The sequence below is a fragment of the Schistocerca cancellata genome, chromosome 1, assembly GCF_023864275.1.
Source record: "Schistocerca cancellata isolate TAMUIC-IGC-003103 chromosome 1, iqSchCanc2.1, whole genome shotgun sequence".
In the NCBI taxonomy this organism is placed as follows: domain Eukaryota; kingdom Metazoa; phylum Arthropoda; class Insecta; order Orthoptera; family Acrididae; genus Schistocerca; species Schistocerca cancellata.
This window is the reverse complement of record NC_064626.1, coordinates 454560222-454583652: the sequence shown is the minus strand read 5'-3', so window position 1 is coordinate 454583652 and position 23431 is coordinate 454560222. Positions and strand designations below refer to the sequence as shown.

The 23431-nt window shown below is 39.1% G+C and overlaps 1 protein-coding gene across 3 annotated transcripts in view; it reads right to left on the bottom strand.

The window, feature by feature from the left end:
• The window catches only part of LOC126176852 (prolyl endopeptidase), a 116857-nt gene that overhangs the window by 28992 nt on the left and 64434 nt on the right, over nucleotides 1-23431 (bottom strand). For all 3 annotated transcript variants that reach the window (XM_049924057.1, XM_049924050.1, XM_049924041.1), the window contains exons 7-10: nucleotides 13557-13722; nucleotides 13234-13434; nucleotides 3272-3457; nucleotides 3072-3185 (exon numbers count right to left, since the gene is read on the bottom strand). In XM_049924057.1, coding sequence (XP_049780014.1) covers nucleotides 3072-3185; nucleotides 3272-3457; nucleotides 13234-13434; nucleotides 13557-13722 — 667 coding nt within the window. The remainder of the gene's footprint in view (nucleotides 1-3071; nucleotides 3186-3271; nucleotides 3458-13233; nucleotides 13435-13556; nucleotides 13723-23431) is intronic.

Sequence of the window (23431 nt, the reverse complement as noted above, 5' to 3'; positions counted from 1 at the left end):
GACATGAAAGTTTTCTAAATCAACAGCACAGGAGTTTCTACAAAGCAGTAACTCTGATTTCTGTGGGTGTTATACGAATACACATTGAATAATGTCTCTCTTTATCACTGAGTTTATGATGTTTAAAGTTTCACTCTCAAGCATAACAGTCACAAGCAACAGCTTTGAAGCAACAGCAATTCTGGCATGGCAAACTAAATAACTTATAAGAGTCTGACAGCTGCACAAAAGCAGTAGCATCATATCTCAATGAGGAACTTTAAACTTTTACTGGAGGGCAAGAGCATGTTAAGGAATTATGCCTCAACTTTAAAAGAGTAGCTGACCACACACTGTATAGACAGACACACAGTGGAAAAATATATAATGGAGGGGACTCTCCATGGTATATGATCATGGTAAAAAGTCCTAAAAAGCAAAGACTACTGCATAAGAGGTATAAAACATAGCATATTATGTTACAAATCGAGCTGCTGAATAAAACATGTTTGGCTGTCAAGGGAGCAATGCCAACCTTCAATGACTACCATAGCACAATACTGTCGAATGATTGTTCACAAAACCCAAAAATATTATGGTCATATACACAGGCCTTTAGTTGCATCAAAGTTTATCAGGGTTGCCACAAGCTTCCCTAAGTGAAATTCCCTGATTTCCCGACAAGTTTTAGCATTTTCCCTGACAAATTTTGAGATATCAAGGTAAGTTAAGATGCAAGTTGACAATCAGTCTTGGCAGCTGTGGTACAAAAAACAATAGTGAAAATGAGGAAATACATTAAAAAATCTTTGAAGCCTATGGCATCTCCTGATGTGAGCGAACATCTTAAGTACTAACATCAACATCTTTTGCAATGAACTGTTTTTAGATGGATAAAGCAAGCCCAATGGTATGACAAATGATGTTATTTTACTTTGTTAAAACGAAACACATTTGGTGACAAAAACATACATTTCCTTGCAGTCTCAAGACAGATTTAAAATACCTTCACTGACTTCAGATATAACACCTCAGAAAAAAAGTAGCCCTCTTGAAAGAAGTGTATAAGGTGCAGAAGAATTGTGTAAACCAACACTGTAGGTGACTGCCAATAAAATGTTGGTTCTACTATGTTCATTACTGTCAGTTATTACCCACTGTATTAACCTATTTTTTACAGTTTTTTGTGATTTTCCTTTTGAGAAATATATAGTACACAGCATACAAAATACTAGCGACTGACATACTTTCCAACATATAAACTACTTTTCAAATGCCAAAATGTACTAGAACAAATAAAATGTCTATAAAATGCGACACTGTACAGTGTACTTGTGGTGAGACAGTCGCAATTCCTGAAATCCAGCGCCGATGGCCTCTGGCTTGCTGAGGAGCACCACAGTACTGGGTCTATGGATAAACTATGGAAGTCCACCGTTTTGTGTCACACACAAATAGACCAGGCCTGCAGGCAGATCGGTGAGACTAGATCTGACGGGCAGGGCCTGCACATTAGTGGGAAGCAAATGGCTGCAGATCAGTAGGCCCAATTCATTACAGATACCCACAGAAACTGCCTGTGGTTTTGGCCCATCGCAGAAGTCCACTAGTGTGGCCAGCTATTCATGAGCCATAAACAGCATGTTGTTGAAATGAGACCATGGTGATCAATCCAAGCAACAGATAACTTGTTCAAATACTCTGAGAATCAATAACAAGGATGACATAACTCATGGACATATGACCACCAGCTCCAGCCACTGTGTCTACAGTCTCAGATTCAGATCCAAACAAACCACTCCACTGCTCACACCACCCTGCCTCACATCAGCAGCTGCTAGGCTAGTGGCACAAAGTGATGTCAGCAATGACTGCAAGCTGAGGGAAGTGGTAGGAAGGGGAGAAGCAGTAGTAATGAGGGTGTAGGGAAGCAGCGCATTCGGCTGCACCTAGCCAGTGACGATGCATTACACATCAGTTAAAAATCCGTTTCATGTACTAAGACAAAAAATGAGATTTTTCCAGTTTTTTTTTTTTCAAATTTCCCAGATTTCTCTGACATCTGAAATTCCCTGATTTCCAGAATGTGTGGCAACCCTGTTGATGTTCCATCACTCGCAGTCAATATAGGAACAAACTGACGGTAGCAAACTACAGGCAGAAGTGGTCTACTCCTTTTTCAAATGTTGCTTTACAAAGGAAAACCTAGGGGTATTGCATAATTCAATTCTTGTGCCACTTAACAGACGAGTGAAATAGATATTTGCACCAACAGCACTGGAAAAGCTGAAACCGTTAAAACTGCACAAAGTTCCAGGACCCAATGGAATTCCGTATCGGACACTATACTGAATTTGCAGCCGAGTTAGCCCCTCTTACCTATAATTTATCATAGAGCCCTTGAACAAAATACTGTGCCCAGTAGTCTGAAGGAAGCACAGGTCACATCTCTCTTCAAGAAAACTTACATTGCTGACAACTGATGTAAAATCTTAGAACATATTCTGAGCTCAAATGTGATGAAGTACCTCACTGAGGAAGAGTTTCCTCCATGCCAACTAGCAAGATTTGTGAAAACACTGATCACATGACAGGAAGATCAAATTAAGAGAATGAAAGAAATCTCGGCACAAATGAAGGCAAATGCTCACCTCCAGAGTACTTTGTACAGTTGTAATGGAATTATTTGCAAATGATGATGAAACTGTATAAATCCAAACTGCAAAACATTATGAAATGTGTAGATAACAAAATGTATAGGTACATTTCAAAAGGAAAATCCACTTTAGAATACCATTAAAAAAATCCTAAGGGGAAAAACATGGCTGGCCAACACTTATCTTCAGGAGATGAAATTCCAGTACTGCCAACACACACACACACACACACACACACACACACACACACACACACACACACACCAGGATGAGTGAGACCCTTCTACTGTGCCAACAAGGTAAAATAAAATCAATGTCCCTTTCTCCATTCTGAGGAAGGAATGTTTGAATTCACTTTCTATCCTATAGGTAAGTGCTGGAAGCCAAAATACATAGATAATCAAAATTAATCTGTGTAATTCAAGTTGTACATACCTTTTTATGGACGATGAACATTGGAACTTGTGTGCCATCTTTGCTTGAAAAAAATACTTGTTTAGTTTCATATGGACTGGGATCAAATCCCTGGAATTTTATCTCTCTAAAGACCTAGAAGTGAAGTCATCCAAATGTTAGGAATATAACCATGCTATTAAATAAGGCAATGACCAAATCTGTACTGCAAAACAACTTACAGATGGTTCTAGTTCCTCCTTTGTGAGATCACAGTGATATATAATTCCAGGGGTTAGAAATGACGTAAACTGGTAAAACATCTCTGAATGTTTCTTCTTTCCCGAATAACCCGTAACAGTGCCCACATCAAGGGGAAATGTTTTCAGCAAACTACCATTATTTAAATCGTGCAATTGTAGTACACTCTGTAACATGATATAAAATACACACATTCATGTGCGTTACGGCAACAATACAGTACTGGCATAATTCCAGGAAATATTTCACTTTATGTTGCAGAGAATTAAGGTAGAAGTCAAAAATTAAAATTCTCCAAAAATTAGTACCTGTAGTAACAGTTATATAAACTCAAAGGATTAAGGTGGGTGGGTTGGAGGGGAGAGGTTACCCCAGGGTGGGTTGGAGAGGTTACTGGGAAGAGTCAATTTTAGGAAAACCACAGAAAATCCAGTTGGAGAGGGTTTTTTATTACCACTCCTTGTATTTGGTATATCACTTTCTTTCCTATGTTTCCTTGTTTCATATTATTTGCCCATATTCCTCACCATGCTGTAATCTTTCCTTGCACATTCACTTATCTCTCATTTCTTTCATTTCCTGTATTATACTCCCCATGTATCAAACTATATAGATCCACAGTGACAGATGGCTAACTGACATTGTGAGGACAGAACTCTCATAAATAGATTTAAACTTTTCGTACATCAACTTCTGAATTTCTTCTATTATCTTTCTTTGATGAGAAATTTCAAGGCTGCTGGATTGGATGCAATGCAGTAACACCTACTGCTCCACTGAAATAGCCACCATGATGCTCAGATCTTACCACACTTAACAACTCATTATAGCAAGTCAAGTCCTAGATGTCTCACCTGTACAAGAGTAATGAAGAATAGTACAAAACTGCTGGGAAAGTCTTTTGAAGTGCAACTCATATGACAATCCTCTTTATGACAAGGAGACACAGATCTCCGTGTAAAGCACAATAGTTAACCACACCAGATGCATAGTTTTTGCACGCAAATACTGTAATATACAAAACACTTTTGATTTAGTGGCGCAGTGTGTTCCCTGACACATTTTCAAAAAAAAAAAAGTAAATAAATAAAATAAAATTCGAGAAGTTCACATACCATATTTCATATAGATATCAAAAATGGACTGTCAACTGAACATCTTATATTTATGGGAATATTTTGTTACAGCTTTTGACTGTATAAACCATTATCTCCTCAAACAAACGTTAGATAATAATGGAATTCTAGGCATACCAGGTTCATAGTTTTTATTTCATTTCAATTACAGAAAGCAGATGGTATTAGTTCCATAACAATCGAGCAACATTAGCCACTCAGAATCCAATGCAATAAGACAGGATGTTCTACAGGGTTTAATTTTGGACCTGTATTGTTTCTGATCACATTCCACACAATTTCACAAGAGAAAAATTGTCCCTTTTACAGCTGAGATACAAGGATCATTTCGAAAATTCTGCACACTGTAAGAAGGAATTGAAGAAAATAATTTATTTTACAAAATACCTTTAAGGCTTTAATCTTCATTCTTGCTTATGACAGCTACCCAACATTTTGGCAACTTCTGTATTCCAAACACATCACCTTCGTTGTTGAGCTGACCGATTACTCTCGTCACCTTAACGAAAGCTTCTTCAGTCAAATTAAAACATTTGACATGGAGTTTTCTTTCAGCTCAGGAAACCAAGTCAAAGTCTGGAGGGCTCGTATCAGAATGGTGAATGTGGACGTATTTGCAATCCACATTTGTCGAGTGTGCGTATCACTGGTAGAGCAATATGCAGTCTTGAATTATCATGCAAAATTAGGCCAGCAGCTGCTAGCATTTCAGGCCTTTGACGAACTTTAAGGTACAAAACATTTTGCAGAAACAGCCGGCAGTATGTGCCTGTTACAGACATCTCTTGTGGTGCCCTATCTGTAGTTATAACTCCATTCACATTGGAAGGTTACAAGACTTCTGGCTTGCCTCCTTCCACTTATACTAAATTTATCTGTCCATGTCAGGACTTGTGATAGGCAGGACACTTCAGTTACATCTGCTTAAAGTCTTGTCACACTGAGTTATAAAGGGGAATTTTTTTTCCCCCCCTCCTTCAGTGGTCGTCTGTAAAGAGACTAATAGTTCCAGTCAGTAAATATGTGAGAAATGCATAGCCCGCACACTGTTCTGAATACAGCAGGTGTGTGATGGGCACTTAAAGCTGTGTTGGCCTGCACATATCAAGTGGCCACTGAAGGAAGCTCATGCAGCCTGAGGCAAAACTAGCCTCTTGAGATGGATGGAGGGCTAGAGTTTCAAGTGCTTGCTTGGACACCACAATTTATGGTGGAAAAGTGCAAGTCTTGTAACGTGACTTTGCCTCAGGGACCTCTGAAGAGTTAACTATGCTCTGATTCAGCCATTGTCGACTGAAATCGGTCAGGAATTTCTACTATCAACAAGTGAGGAAGATGTGCTCTGATTGGTCTGTGACTAATAACATTCCAGGATGGATATTTGTTAAAGGTGGCATTCATATGCTATTGGTGGAAAAGAGTAACATTTTTCCAGATTGGCATTTGCAGACAGATTGGTGCAAACTGTCAAGTTGGGAGCTGGTGGAACAAAAAGGGACACAGTTGGTCAATTGTAGATGGAGACAAGACATTGGTTCAAGACAACATGGCACTCAGAGGTGCTAGAATCCTGACAAGTAAGATTCTGGTTATTCATTATGACCATGATCAGTTGACTCATTGATTGAGGGGAGTTGTGGCACTTAACAGCAGCACTGTCAGTCCCGCAAAGTTACTAGTGGAAGATAAGAGGTGTCCGCTAAAAGTGGGCAGATCTAGTCAGAGCAGTCAAAGCACAGAAGCTAAAACCCACACAGTAGATGGTATAAAAGGATAGGATAAATTAAAAACTGGAAAGAAAGAGGGATAGAAGAAGAGAGTTTGCATGGGGAAGTGGTCATGGATCCCAGACCCAAGAGACATGAAGAGAGTGCCAAACCACAACCATCTTGCTCCTGCTGCTCCAGGAATAAAGCAAAACCTTGTAACAGAGAATCAATACCACTTTCAAGAAGTAAACCGAGGACCAGTTCAACCAACCATGAATCATCTGCAGATATTGAGGGCAAGGAATCCAGAAGGCTGTACTAACGAAGTGGAAAAAGAAAGGGAATTCCACTAATACATGGAATACCGTCAGTCTCACTCCAGTCACATTATGTTGGTGACTTGTACAAGAGAAAACAATGGGTGAGCCTAGTGCGATCAACCCACAGGTGACATACGAATGTGGACTCCTTCCACAAGGAGTGGAAGAAAGGGAGCCATATTGCAGTAGTCTCCTTGATTATACAGAGTTTTAACTGAGAGCAGTAGCATGCTAGATATAGTTCTACTTCTAGGGTTAAATGTCCCTCATTTCAGTAATCAAAGACTTGGTGAAGGATGTGATTCAGTTGTTCCAGTAAGGTACCGTACTGGTTGATGAAGGGGACACTCCTTTGTGGCTGATTCTTTGGGGTGGTGCGAGGGTTGGGGATGTGAGGGGAAATGACACTAGAGATCTGTTTGTGGAATACGTCTGGGGGGATAGTGCCTTTCTGTGAAGGACTTGGTCCTCAGGAAGCCAGGCATATGGGAGGTATTTTTTGTATGAAAGGGATGAGAGCTGTCAAAATGCAAGTACTGTTGGTGGTCAGTGGGTTTAATTCGGACAGCGGTGCAGATGGAACCATCAGGGAGGAGGTGATCTACTTCTAGGAAGGTGGGAGAGAACATAAGGTTGCGAAGGAATGAAGATAGGGTGTCTTGGCCATAAGTTCAAATCATGAAGTTATCATCAATGAACCTGAACCAGATTAGGGGTTTGGTGTTTTGAGAGGCTAGGAAGGTCTCTACATGACCTATAAAAAGGTTTGCATAGGACAGTGCCATGTGGGTGCCCATGGATGTGCCACAGATTTGTTTATATACTTCCCCTTCAAATAAGTAGTAGTTGGTTAGGATGAAGCTAGTAATGTGTATGAGGAATGAAGTAATGGATTTTGAATCTAAAGGACGTTTGGGAAATTAGTGTTCAATAGCAGTAAGATCATGGGCATGAGCGATGTTGGTGTATAGGGAGGTGGAGTAAACAATGACGAGTAGGGATTCAGGAGATAAAGGGATCGGGCTGGTGGAGAGTCTGAAGGAAGTGGTTAGTGTCTGACATGAGAGACCAGATTACGAGCAATTAACCAGCAACAATGTGGTAACCAGGATAGTTGGGTTTGTGGATTTTGGGGAGCATGTAGAAGGTGGGTGTCCGAGGTGTCATAGGTGTGAGGAGGGAAATGGATTCAGGGGAGATGTTCTGGGAAGGGCATTGCACTTTAAGTAGGGGTTGGAATTTGCTGGACTTCTGGGATGGGATCACTCTGCTAGAGTTTATAGATGGAGGAGTTAGATAATTATCAGAGGCCTTCTACCAGGTAGTCATTGCAATTCATACCAACAGTGGTAGAACCTTTGTCTGAAAGTAGGATGATTAGGTCAGGATTTGTTTTGAGGTTGTGTATGGCTGTTCTTTCTTCTACTAAAAGGCTGGTGTTCTGAGGACGGGACCTTGGAAAGGTTGGTGAGGCTAAGTTTGAGTAAGGAATTTTTGGAAGGTGACCAGCTGGTGGTTAGGTGGGTGGGTGGGGGGAGGGGGGTATGGTTCAATGTTGGAAATAGGGTGGTTCTGGTTGGAGGGATTGGTGGCACAGAAGTGCTTCCACTGTAGGGATCGGGAGAACAAGAGTAGGTCTTTGACAAGTCTAGTATGGTTAAATTTGGGTGCAGGGCTAAAGGTGAAGCCTTTGCATAGAACTGAAACTTCTGTGGAGCTGAGGGTTTTGGTGGAAAGCTTAACAACAGTGTTACAGGAGTGTTTTGACTCTGCATTTGGATTTGGTGGAGGGTTGGTATGGAGACTTGGGGAGCTGTGGCAAGTTGCAAAGGTCAGCTAGGCAGGGTTTAGCTGTTATGAGGGGTGGATGAGGAGGAACACCGTGGAAACGATAGGTGTTGGGTAGTGGTGTTCCGAGGGGGTAGGAGGACGTCAGCAGGTTGGATAACTTATGGAGGTTGTGTCAGGGATGCTCCTCCATGTGGTGGATAGCAAGGTACAGAATTCCAGAGCTGTGCTGTATGGAGTGGAGTGTGCTGTATGGAGTGGAGACTGCTGAGTACTAGTTTCTTGCAGAGGGAGCATAGGTGGTTCTGGGATGCCTGTGCCATGGAGAAGTGTTTTTGCAGTATCATGTTCATAAGACCCAGGGACTGGTGCAATCTGAAAAGGTGTAGGTCATTGTGAAAGTAAGGGTGGGATTTAGAGAAAGGAATCTTTACAATTAGGTCATTCGGCGGGATCCCATGGTCTAGGCAGCATTTGAGAAAAAGGATGTGGGGCTGGGATTCAGCCAGGGAAAAGGATACTTTACTAAACTGGGGCAGAAAGATGGAGCAAGGGTCCACTGTGGCAGGAATGGTGTAAAGGAAATAGAAATGATACAGAAATGGGCAAAGTAGGTTATGGTTGTGAGTGAACATGAGTGAGCAAATAGATTCAGAAACATACACAGATATGCAAAAAAATGCAAAAAAATCATGAAACCTCATGAAACTGTGTGAAACCACAAAAAATATGCATATATACGTTAATGTACAGAAACATGAGTGAGAAAGAATGATGAGGTGTGTGTGTGTGTGTGTGTGTGTGTGTGTGTGTGTGTGTGTGGCAAGACGGGGGAAGGGGGAATGGGTTAGTTGAGGATAGAAAGTTCAAGTGGCACAGACAAATGTGGAAAATGAAACACCAAAGTACATCAGGTTGATTGATGAAGTGGGATCAACAGGAATAAATGTAATTGTAACTATCAGAGGAAAGAAACTCGGGCATTTGATGCTGTATCAACAATCCGTATGGTGTTGCATGGACAATCATTGATACAGTGTGGATCAGAATTAGTTGCAGTTCAAATGCGGTGCATAAAGAATGGACACTGGGAAGAGTAATGCTATAGAGAAGAGTAACAAAGAAGAACTTCACAGGGTTGTAGGATGGAAGAAAGCCATTCAGCAAAACTCAAACAATGGAAACTCCAGGTAAGAATAGCAGCAATGTAAGAAAAGACAGATTGCTACTTACTGTAAAGAAGACATGTCAAGTTGCAGACAGGCGCAATCAAAAGATACTCACATATAGCTTTCTCACACACACACACACACACACACACACACACACACACACACAAACAAACAAAGCAAGCAAGCACATGTGTCATGCACACACGACTACCAACTCCAGTATCTCGAACTGATATGCAACATAACATCTACATCTACATCTACATCTACATCTATACTCCGTGAGCCACCTTACGGTGTGTGGCGGAGGGTACTTATTGTACCACTATCTGATCCCCCCTTCCCTGTTCCATTCACGAATTGTGCGTGGGAAGAACGACTGCTTGTAAGTCTCCGTATTTGCTCTAATTTCTCGGATCTTTTCGTTGTGATCATTACGCGAGATATATGTGGGCGGTAGTAATATGTTGCCCATCTCTTCCCGGAATGTGCTCTCTCGTAATTTCGATGATAAACCTCTCCGTATTGCGTAACGCCTTTCTTGAAGTGTCCGCCACTGGAGCTTGTTCAGCATCTCCGTAACGCTCTCGCGCTGACTAAATGTCCCCATGACGAATCGCGCTGCTTTTCGCTGGATCATGTCTATCTCTTCTATTAATCCAACCTGGTAAGGGTCCCATACTGATGAGCAATACTCAAGAATAGGACGAACAAGCATTTTGTAAGCTACTTCTTTCGTCGATGAGTCACATTTTCTTAGAATTCTTCCCATGAATCTCAACCTGGCGCCTGCTTTTCCCACTATTTGTTTTATGTGATCATTCCACTTCAGATCGCTCCGGATAGTAACTCCTAAGTATTTTACGGTCGTTACCGCTTCCAATGATTTACCACCTATGGCATAATCGTACTGGAATGGATTTCTGCCCCTATGTATGCGCATTATATTACATTTATCTACGTTTAGGGAAAGCTGCCAGCTGTCGCACCATGCATTAATCCTCTGCAGGTCTTCCTGGAGTACGTACGAGTCTTCTGATGTTGCTACTTTCTTGTAGACAACCGTGTCATCTGCAAATAGCCTCACGGAGCTACCGATGTTGTCAACTAAGTCATTTATGTATATTGTAAACAATAAAGGTCCTATCACGCTTCCTTGCGGTACTCCCGAAATTACCTCTACATCTGCAGATTTTGAACCGTTAAGAATGACATGTTGTGTTCTTTCTTCTAGGAAATCCTGAATCCAATCACAAACCTGGTCCGATATTCCGTAAGCTCGTATTTTTTTCACTAAACGTAAGTGCGGAACCGTATCAAATGCCTTCCTGAAGTCCAGGAATACGGCATCAATCTGCTCGCCAGTGTCTACGGCACTGTGAATTTCTTGGGCAAATAGGGCGAGCTGAGTTTCACATGATCTCTGTTTGCGGAATCCATGTTGGTTATGATGAAGGAGATTTGTATTATCTAAGAACGTCATAATACAAGAACACAAAACATGTTCCATTATTCTACAACAGATTGACGTAAGCGAAATAGGGATGCAAGCAGCAATCTGAAGGGGGAGGGGGATAGGAAGAGGAAGGGGGATAGTAGTGTACAGGCGCTCGTCAGGAGGTTTTTGGGGCAATTGCAATTTGCCACCTTATGATTCTATGTTATAAGATTTCAAGATAGCTACTCCATTGCATAATTTACAGTTGACATGGAGTCTTATGGGGAGTGTGACAGTCGGGATAGGTCAACTACTCTGATAGGTTTCACAGTCTCTCACACCTTGGGATATTTCAACGTCATACACAAAGATCACCACCACTTTCACGTCTGGTTGTTGGCAATGGAATTTTTTCACGTGTGAAGAGTCAAAACTCTTCTGTGACAACAGACTTCAGTTCTGGCTCAAAACCTTGTCTCCACGTTTGATCAGTCAACAACCCTTTTCAGAAACTGTTCTCTTCTGTTTGATAACAAGGAAGCAATTATTCTACAATTCTTTTCCAACATGTTTCCTGTTCTTCACTCAGATCATAGGGAACCCATCTGTCAGAAACTTTTCTCATCTTCAACTTTTCAGTAATGTTTCTATGAACTGAAATGACAAATTCTGCCCTCATATGCAATTTCCTGTAGTTTTTTTGTCAATCCCCTCTCAAAATATCATTAGCAATAACCTGAGAGGTGTAGTCTGTTGCAGATGATGGCCTCCCACTTCTTGGACTATCCTACTGCTTACCAGATCTTCACGGAAACAAGCAGACCACTGGAGTACTGTGCTATGATCCTCTAGACTATTCCCACACACCTCTCTCAAAGCATTTGAAATTTCCATGTTCCTTGCATGCAAGGATTCAATATTGATGTAGGAGGGCTGATCACTATGTGCAATACGGCCTGACTGTTTCAGCTTCAAACCAAATTACTCTTGATACAGCCATACGAACCAGCAAACAAATACAATGGTCACACCTAAAATCTCACTCACCAGTGACATGAATTTCAACTTCCTGTGGGTGCATAGTGTGCATAACTTTTGAAATGAGCCTCTTAAGTGTAAGAATAACACCAGAACCCTTCCTGAAAAGGCAGCTAATGAAATATTCGAAAACAAAAGATGCTTGAATGCAAATGGATGATCACTGAATTTTGACAAGACTTGGTATACAGTTCTGTAATTCTCATAGAACTCCACAAGCTATTAAAATAGTCTTGTCAAACAAAGAAATACAAGAAGTGGAAGCTGGGAACTGAAGATAGATCACAACTAGAGATGAAAAAGCCACTGCCTAGAATTAAGAACTTTAGTTCAACAACATTTGCGGTACACCTTTCATTGCTGTATACAATTCCAAAAATGATGGAACTAATATTTTGCACATTCACAATGTGTTACACAATTCTTCTGGGAAAACTCATCTTATAGGGACAGAATTTCAATAAATGTATCAAAAGAATTCTATCTAGCGCTAATTCTAGAGCACTCGGCAGAAACCACTTAAAAAAAACTCTGAATTTTGACAAATACTCTTGATATTTATACATTTATTAATGTCCTTTGTCATTACCAATATTTTATTTTCACAAATAAATAGCAGAAAGCATGAATACAACACTACAGTCAAAAACAACCTCTACAAATACTTCAAAGAATTAACATTAGTATAGAAAGGGGTCAGATACATGGCTACTTGTGTACTCAATTATACAGAGCATTAGAATTGTCATGTATAAAGTGTGACAGAAGTAATTTAAAGATCTTTCGAAGAACTCCCAATCTACTGAAAAATATCTTCACACAAATTCTTAACAACAATGTTTTAGGCTAATTTATAATTGGAATTAGAACTATGTTACAATATTTTTTCATAATGTTTAGTCATTTCGTAGTGCTGATTCAAACTGAATACAATTCAAGTCTTTCACGATTTCTTTGTACATACCGAACTCCACTATCTGTGGAATCCATGATATAATTCTAATGTAATGTAATCAAAAGTGACATATTGCAATGACAAGTTCTGAAACAGGCGGTAGCCGTTTGCAGAAGAATTGTAACACACACTTATGACATGAGGTATCAAGAATATTTGTGTGCAGTTGGGTATTGTAGGTAAAATAGAGGGCAGGAGAGACATGAATTTTTGGAGATGATATAATCATATGCAGAATAAACTGGCAACACTGACTCTTAAATGTATTTAGTGCAGCAGAGGATCTTAAGAGATCATTGGCAGTGTTGGTGGTGGAACCAAGATTACGTGTACCTACCAATATGTAACAATTACAAACAAAGTATTCACATTCTTATAGTGACTAACCTTAACATCATGGATGTAACAAACAGCTAATTTGTCTTGATTTACAGGACTAGCCCAGTCCAAAACATCTTTAGAATGCTCCTTTATCAGTGTTGTCCATTTCTCTTGCACTGGATCCAGGAAATTTATTTTCACAAGACGGTAATTTGGAGCATCCTTATTGGTGCGAAAAATACATTCTGGCCCTTCATTTGTAACATACTGTATCCACAAAAAAACAATATGGTCATGATTACGTTAAGAAAGAAAATATAGAGATAAAAACATAATATTTCACAATACAATAAGTGATTTGTTATTTGTTTTTAAAGAAATAAGCTAACCTCATAATCTGCTTCAAATTTATGTACAACTTGGGTCAGTGGAAGCTTTCCAGATATTTTTCCATTGGGCAAAATGTCGAGGTCACAGAAAAATAACAAATTATCTCTGCAATCCTTCTGAGGTGTAATAATCAACCACTGCCCACAATCACTCACTTCAGCACCACTGGAAAAAACAAACATAACAAATTATGTTTTGTCTCTATATGCAATCTTTTTTTTTTTTAGTAACACCTGTGGCTCTTCAGAATAATGCGCACCTTTTACATTTACTACTACTAATATTTGTATGTATGATAAACATCAACTACAAAACCTCTGGAATAATTTCAGTCAAACTGAGGAAGACAGACACACAAGAAAGAGGGAGGCTAAAGGGTGAGGGTATTAGCCGAAAGGACACAGGTGTGGGGAGGAGGTGAATCAACAGATACGAGGCAAGCAGAACTATGAGACACACAGAGGATGGGGGATATGGGAAGAGGAGTGGGAGTGGAAGGGGGAGGGGAAGGAGAAGATGACACGGCTGACAGAGAGAGAGACCGCGGGCGGGCAGACACGGCCGACAGAGAGACCAGGGAGGGGCAGACAACGTTGTCACAGGACGGGGTGGGGGGGGGGGGGGCAGGGGCATCAGACCAGGCTGACCCAGAGAGAATGGTGGGGCAGACGAGATCGACAGAGAGATGGGGGGCTGGTGAGAATGAGAGATGGGGGGAAAAGATCACCATACGTGATACTGATTACAGAGGTGGCACAAGCTTCAATTAGACAAAGACCATGCAGTTGTACTGTGGCAACCCACCTCAACTTTTAGTGCTGTATGCATGGCTGCTAAATTACGTGTTGATTTATGTTTTGTAATTGCCTAATGCATCTTCCTGAGCTAAGCACTGTGTATTCTATCAGTGTATTCTATCTGTGTATTCTGACATGTTTATTCAGGTGCCTTGACTCATCTTGTGCTGGAAATACGAGTGTTACCTGAAAACTAATGTTACAAGGCATGTAGCTTTAGCATGGCATGGCCATGGGGAATGTTGGTACCACTGCTGTGCAGCAGGAAGCTAGTGGAAGGAACGAACACTCCTGAAGGAATAGGCACTCCCAACCATTAGTAGCTCATCTATTAGAAATGAGCATTCTCATACCGGCTCGCGCCAAGTGAGCACTGTGATGCACTACCTAAACGCTAAGGGCATGAACACTGCTGATATTCATCACAAAATTGTTTTAGTTTATAGAGGATGTAATGTCAAGGTATCATGTGATGAAATGGGTACAGAATTTCAATTCTGGAAGGAAGGAAATTCATGATGAAGACGGATGTGGGATGCTGTCTGTTGTAACTGATGACGAGGTGTAGAAAATTGAAGATCACCATCTCTCTGATCGTCATTCGAAATTTATCTGCATGCAGTTTGTCCAAATGTTTCTTAAACTATTCATGAAATATTAAGTAATCGACTAAATTATCTCAAGTTGTGCGTTCAATGTGTGCCCAAGGTGCTTATGAAAGCACACAAAAAAGAACAGAATCAGTGCCACTTGCAAATTTCGTGACCGTTTTGAGACTGAAGGTGAGGCTTTTCTCAATTCTATAGTGACAGGAGATGAAACTTCGACTTATCACCATACTCCAGAGAGCAAACGACAATCAATGCAGTGACACCACACTCATTCTCCTTCAGTCAAAAAATTCAAAACTAAGCAAACAGTGAGGAAAATCGTGGTGTCACTGTTTTGTGACAGAAAAGAGGTTATGCTCATTTGGCAAGATATTTTAAGACCAATAAGAAACTTTGCAGAGCCACACAAAAATAAAATTTCATGGGACGCTGACAATGAGACTCAGTCTCCTTCATGAGAATACGTCTCCGCACACCATTTGTACAACACATGAGTTGAGTTCTTTTGATTGGGATGCTCTACACCACTCCTCTCACAGCCCCGATCTTTCAACTAGTGACTATAATCTGTTCACTAAATTCAAGGAACACCTCGAAAAAACACTTTTCGATTATGAGGTGAAAATCAAAATGATAAACTAGCTGAAAAAGGCAGGAGATGTGTAAGACACAGCAAAAAATAATGCAACACCTACACAACACCACATGTAAATTTTATTAAAATAAATACATTTATTTTACTTCAAGAAATTCTTGTAACCTTGCTTCCTGGAATAGCCTCGTAAAATGTATTAAGGCACTACATTATTGATGTTGAATCTATTCTAAAAATGAGTTACTGAATTGGAAAATCCACTGAGATTTTAATATTGGATTCTTTACTAAAATCATGCCAATGTCAACAACTTGACACAATTTTAGTAATCACTGATGAAGGCGATGCATTGTTTCCCATACATTTTTAGTTTGTTCCAGAGAGTATGAGTAACACTGAGGGTTGAACACATTCTGAACTAAGGCACCACTATTGGTACTATACAGGCTTGCTTGCTTGCTTGCTTGCTTGCTTCCTTGCTTCCTTCCTTCCTTCCTTCCTTCCTTCCTTCCTTCCTTCCTTCCTTCCTTCCTTCCTTCCCATTACAGTTCCACAAGTATGGCCAGTTCACAAATGCAATGCAGGTGCTTTCTACTTGTCAGCTCATTCTCTGTTACTGAAGTGTGCAGGAGTGTGAGACTCGTTGTGACTTAGCATGGAAGTTTAGTACACAACCTTGATGTTGAAAGCAGCACTGATGGTACAAAAATAGCCAAGGGTGGGCCAACACCATATTGAATTCCAGCATTACCAATTGAGGGCACCACAAACTTTTAAGTCATTTTCAGCCAGGTGTTTGGATACTTTTGAACACACAGTGTGTGTATTTAATTACATTGTTTTGTGCTAGTCTATAATTGTCTTCACTATTTGCAAGGTGTTTAGTAACAACTGTGCACAGGACACACGGCTGTACATTTATTCAAGCTGTCATCACATGTTGATCAGTTTGACTTGCACACTGTTTTGGTGTATTGATTGGTTCAAAGGAATGACGTCCACACTGCTTGCACCAGGTAGTTCTGTTTACTGTACACACAGGTGTGTGTTTTGAGTTGTTCTCTTGCACTGTCTGTGTTGAGCTTATCCACTGTCCTCAGTGGCTATCCTGAGCTCTCAGAGGAAGATCATACAGCAAAAATCATTGCAAGCCCTTCAGTGGTAAAGTAGCCTAGAGCATTGATTATTACAAAGGATATCAACATATGCTTGTGTCACAATGTCAGTTTTGATCTGGTTAGTGCTCATTTCATTATAAAGCAGTTAAATCTCCGCTGTAAACTGAAAATTTTGGGTGCTTACGCTACAGCTGGTGCCAATTACTGTACCAGGGCTGATAGCTGAGTATTATCTTACTTGCAAAGCATCCACAAAGGTGTGATCAACTTTTTGGAACTATCTATACAGTGATGCAGGTTAGGGTCCCTGGTCTCTCACCCTGCAGCCATTTACCACGGTAGGCCCTCATTTCTGAGTAATTGACAAAAAAAAAATTTACGATTTTGAGTGAACTCTTAGAGCCTTAATATTGACAGCTGTACATCTAGTGGCACTGTAGCATCTAGTGGTTAGTGTACAAGCCTGTCATGCAGAAATTTGTGGGTTCGAATCCCTCTCAGTGCTTCAAAATTTTCTATTTTTAAATAGTTTTTGAACTGACTGGTGATTATTTTTATTCAATTAACTGATTTAAATATAATTATTTTAAAAATTTCTTACCCTTTGTCATGCCATTTTAATCATCAAATTATCTCTTACATTTACTCTTATTTTTCCATTGTTTTGGAATCTTTGTGCATGTGCGTTTGATCGTTTTATAATTTTGTCCATGTTGTTGCATTGATTATGTATATTCTTCATTTTGTACATTTATTTGTAATCCCTATTTTTGTTTCTATCGTATTTGCATTATTTTGTCAGTAGGGCAACAGGAATTTGTGTTTTAAATGTTTGCAAGATGGTTACCATCCATAAAATGTGCACCTTGTATGTAACAATAAATAGATTTTTGACACCATTGTACAGCCAATATAAATAGATGATTTTGTCTTTTGTTTTTCTTTTTTAACTGATTGATCAACATCTTCAAATGCTTAAATACTGTAATAGAGAAATAAAATTTTTTAAAATCAAATTCACAAAGATTCCAAATGAAAATAGAATTTGAAGAAGAAAAATAAGAGCAAAAGAAAAACTTAAGACTATGATTAAAATGATGTGCAAAGCATTATTAATTTTAAAAAATTACATTTATATCAATTAAATCAGTAAAAATTATGATCAGTCATTTCAATAACTTTAAAAATGAAAAGTTCTAAAGCACTTTACGAGATTCAAACCTGCAACCTTCTGCACGACAGAATAATTTGCTATTACTAGTTAGTAACCGGGTGTTACTAAATGGCATTGGATACCAAGTCTTGTTAAGAAGTTTGATGGGAAAAATAAAATTAAAAAAGTAAATAGTTTTCGACCATCTACCCTCAGTCGTAAACAATCCACTGCTCCACTACCCAGCCACATTTCTGGCACCACAATAATTACTACTGACCAGTAATACCCAAAGTCCTTTGAGTGAGTTAGGCATCAAATAGGAGAACCTGGGCATCTTAAATACACTTCTCAGTTGCTGAGGGTACATGGACAGTGTAAGCTCTGAAACAAGCGATCTGTATAACCAAGGTGAACTCCCTTCAACTATGCTACACCCTTGCTGACAACCTTTAGAACCACCAAATGAAAGCATCCCATTGAACAACATTCTAGACTTTAACAAAATGCACAAAATAATCATCCAATACAGAGTTCAAAATTCCACATCTCATAAAATACAAAATGGGAAGAGAGCACACATTATGATTAAGAAACCAAACTGACAACAAATAGTTACACATGTAACAGACACTCAAAACAAAATACAACATAGGTCCACATATAACAGACATTTCCATGGCCACAGTATGTCCTAAAATTCACTGCACATTTGTAGACTGTAGTGGCCACACACTAAACTGTACAGAAGTTATTGAAGTCAGAGAGCTCACTGTTAATGTCACAACCAGCCAGTAGGCATATACCGGAAGATAATGCACAACCCCAGATGAAATGTCGGGATTTACCACATGTTTAAAGTTCATATACAAATACTCTGCCAATAACTTCTTCAGATGAAAAACAGGTTCATTCTGGGCATTAATAATTTGTCTGATCAGTATATTTTCTTTATGTAGCTTTGTAACACCTAAGTCTAGGATCAAAGGGTTTCACTGGAATAATAGATATCTTTCTGAAAGGACTAAGAAACATTTTTGTTTTCTTCACCACTTTTTTTTAATAACTGCTAGGTATTTGGCAGTTAGGCCGCACCTACTTTTTTCAATGCCATTGTTTTCAGTGAACTGTTCTACTTTAACAACATATTGCTCCTCCAACATAGCCACAGTTGATACAGATTTTTCTGCCTTTATTATAAGTGCATTATTATACCAAAATTTATGGTAATATTCTGTGCATACCCTGTAAATGAACAACTAGGATTGCATAAACTGCTAGAGTAATTCTACTATCTTGTTTATTTCTATAGCCATTTCTTTGCACTTTGTCGTCAATAATTTTCCATCTAACGCAGACTTTCATTCAAGTTCTTTTTACAGCCATGGTGGACTATTTCATTCAAAATGTGAAAATTAGGCTGCAGTTGCCCACAACTTGAACAACATTCTCTTATGGTAATCAGCACTAGCCATAACTTAATTTTTCAGTTTATAGCAGGGACTTAACCCATTCGTAACTAAACAATCATGAGCCAGATGAAAACTAGCATTTTGACACAAGGAAATGGCAATACCCTTCATAATAATCAACACTCGAGTCTAATTTACCACTGAAGGACTTTGAATCAATCCTCACTGTGTGACCTTACTGTGAGAGATCGGGATAGCAACTAAGGACATTGAACAACATTGACAACAAAGATACGTACATTGTCCTTTTTAGACGCAATGCAAGAGAGCAACTTTAAACACGCACCCATGTGTACAATAAACAGAATTAACTGGAGTACAAAAAGTTCACCTAACACAAAATGAATGACTTTTCTTTGAACCAACCAACACACCATGACAATGTGCAAGTCAAACTGACCAACACATAGCAACGACTTGAATAAATATACAGCCTTGTATCCCGTACACAATTAATAGCAAACACCACAAAAATACTGAAGGCAAATACAGACCCCCACAAGGTGACAGCGTAACTAAATTCACACTTTTTCAGCAAATAAACAAACAAGATTAAAACGATTTAATACAAAAAACAGTCAGCTAAATCGATTCTCTCTCAGATTTGGCTCTCACCAAGCACCAGTGCAGGTGATATCAAGCCACATGACAGCTAGGGAACAGCTCAACCACACTTCCACTTCCAGGAATGTAATGCACTGTATCAAACTTTGAGCAGATTTCATTGCACTATTTAATGCACTATACGAATAGTTCAACCACTGCTATAGAAAACAAATACAGGATTTCAATCCAATTGCAGCAATCACATCTTTATATACCACTGACGTTACCAAGCATCAGCAAATAAGCTATCAACGGCTAAACCTTGAGACATTTGCATGCACAGCAAACATACTCTCAGAAATCGCACATCACTTTGGAAATCTTGTGAAGCAATCCAAAATAATTTCCCTGGATGTGGTTCCTGGGGGGAGGGGGGGGGGGGCAGAGCGTGCAAATGGTTACAGAGGTAGGAGTGGGTAAATGGGCAGGACTGAGTCCAAGTGCAAGAGTGGGTACAGGGGCAATTGAAGGAAGGGTGTTAGGAGGGCAGACAGGGTTAGGAATGGCGATGGCTGTAGGGCCGGACAGGATAAGATTGTGGAGAGGTTTTTGTGGGGTAGGAGGAGAGGATTGAGATGAACAATGAAGGGGAACACGTAAATGGTTGGTTGGTTGGTTGTTTGGGGGAAGAGACCAAATAGCGAGGTCATCTGTCTCATCGGATTAGGGAAGGATGGGGAAGGAAGTCGGCCTTGCCCTTTCAAAGGAACCATCCCAGCATTTACCTGGAGTGATTTAGGGAAATCACGGAAAACCTAAATCAGGATGGCCGGATGCGGGACTGAACCGTCGTCCTCCCGAATGAGAGTCCAGTGTACTACCGCTGCACCACCACGCTCGGAACACGTAAATGGGAAAGGGCAAGGAGAGAGCGAAGGCAATGGGATGAGCGAGTATTCAAATCTCTAGTAGTTCCCCATCATCATCATCATCATCATCATCATCATCATCATCATCATCATCATCATCATCATCATCATCATCATCATCATCATCATCATCATCATCATCATATCTCCATCATCATATCTCCATCATCATCATATCTCCATCATCATCATATCTCCATCATCATCATCATCATCATCATCATCATCATATCTCCATCATCATCATCATCATCATCATATCTCAATCATCATCATCATCATCATCATCATATCTCAATCATCATATCTCCATCATCATCATCATCATCATATCTCCATCATCATCATCATATCTCAATCATCATCATCATCATCATATCTCCATCATCATCATCATCATCATATCTCCATCATCATCATCATCATCATCTCTCAATCATCATCATCATCATCATCATATCTCAATCATCATCATCATCATCATCATATCTCAATCATCATCATCATCATCATCATATCTCAATCATCATCATCATCATCATCATCATCATCATCATCATCATCATCATCATCATCATCATCATCATCATCATCATCATCATCATCATCTCTCAATCATCATCATCATCATCATCATATCTCAATCATCATCATCATCATCATCATCATCATCATCATCATCATCATCATCTCTCAATCATCATCATCATCATCATCATCATCATCATCATCATCATCATCATCATCATCATCATCATCATCATATCTCAATCATCATCATCATCATATCATCATCATCATCATCATCATCATCATCATCATCATCATCATCATCATCATCATCATCATCATCATCATCATCATCATCAATCATCATCATCATCATCATCATCATCATCATCATCAATCATCATCATATCTCAATCATCATCATATCTCAATCATCATCATCATCATCATCATCATCATCATCATCATCATCATATATCAATCATCATCATCATCATCATCATATCTCAATCATCATCATCATCATCATCATCATCATCATCATCATCATATCTCAATCATCATCATCATCATCATCATCATCATCATCATCATCATCATCATCATCATATCTCAATCATCATCATCATCATCATCATCATCATATCTCAATCATCATCATCATCATCATATCTCAATCATCATCATCATCATCATATCTCAATCATCATCATCATCATCATATCTCAATCATCATCATCATCATCATATCTCAATCATCATCATCATCATCATATCTCAATCATCATCATCATCATCATATCTCAATCATCATCATCATCATCATATCTCAATCATCATCATCATCATATCTCAATCATCATCATCATCATATCTCAATCATCATCATCATCATCATATCTCAATCATCATCATCATCATCATATCTCAATCATCATCATCATCATCATATCTCAATCATCATCATCATCATCATATCTCAATCATCATCATCATCATCATATCTCAATCATCATCATCATCATCATATCTCAATCATCATCATCATCATCATATCTCAATCATCATCATCATCATCATATCTCAATCATCATCATCATCATCATATCTCAATCATCATCATCATCATCATATCTCAATCATCATCATCATCATCATATCTCAATCATCATCATCATCATCATATCTCAATCATCATCATCATCATCATATCTCAATCATCATCATCATCATCATATCTCAATCATCATCATCATCATCATATCTCAATCATCATCATCATCATCATCATATCTCAATCATCATCATCATCATCATCATATCTCAATCATCATCATCATCATCATATCTCAATCATCATCATCATCATCATATCTCAATCATCATCATCATCATATCTCAATCATCATCATCATCATATCTCAATCATCATCATCATCATATCTCAATCATCATCATCATCATATCTCAATCATCATCATCATCATATCTCAATCATCATCATCATATCTCAATCATCATAATATCTCAATTATCATAATATCTCAATTATCATAATATCTCAATTATCATAATATCTCAATTATCATAATATCTCAATTATCATAATATCTCAATTATCATCATGATAGTCTGGTCCCTAGCAACCTGGAATATGTGGTATTGCCCCTTCTTCCCACAACACATCCCCTTCCCTCCCCAAAGTACGAACTATTATTTCTGAAATACAGGAATAGCTTTTTCATTTCCTAAATATGCCTACTGTCAATACTGGAAAGTCACCTCCACTAAGCACACACTTCCTAACCACACTGTAGCCCAGTGATCATGTGAAGTTCTTTGTTATCATTTAAGCTCAGTGATTTCACCGAAATATTTATCAGCAAGCAAGAATAAACAAAGCAAAACTCATCTACAATCCTTTTTCACTTCATCTGACATCACTTACTGCTCTGCTGTCCTGTGTAAGTCCATACCACAACTCATTTTTACATATTTTTGGTTTACTACTCATTATTCCATCTTGTTCTCGCTGATCACAGATAGGTTCCTGTTGCAATACTTCTTTGGCAGTTCTGAAATGGATTGCCTGTGGCAAACTGTGCTGCTTCATGTCCCGAGAGATTTATATTTCCACTTTACT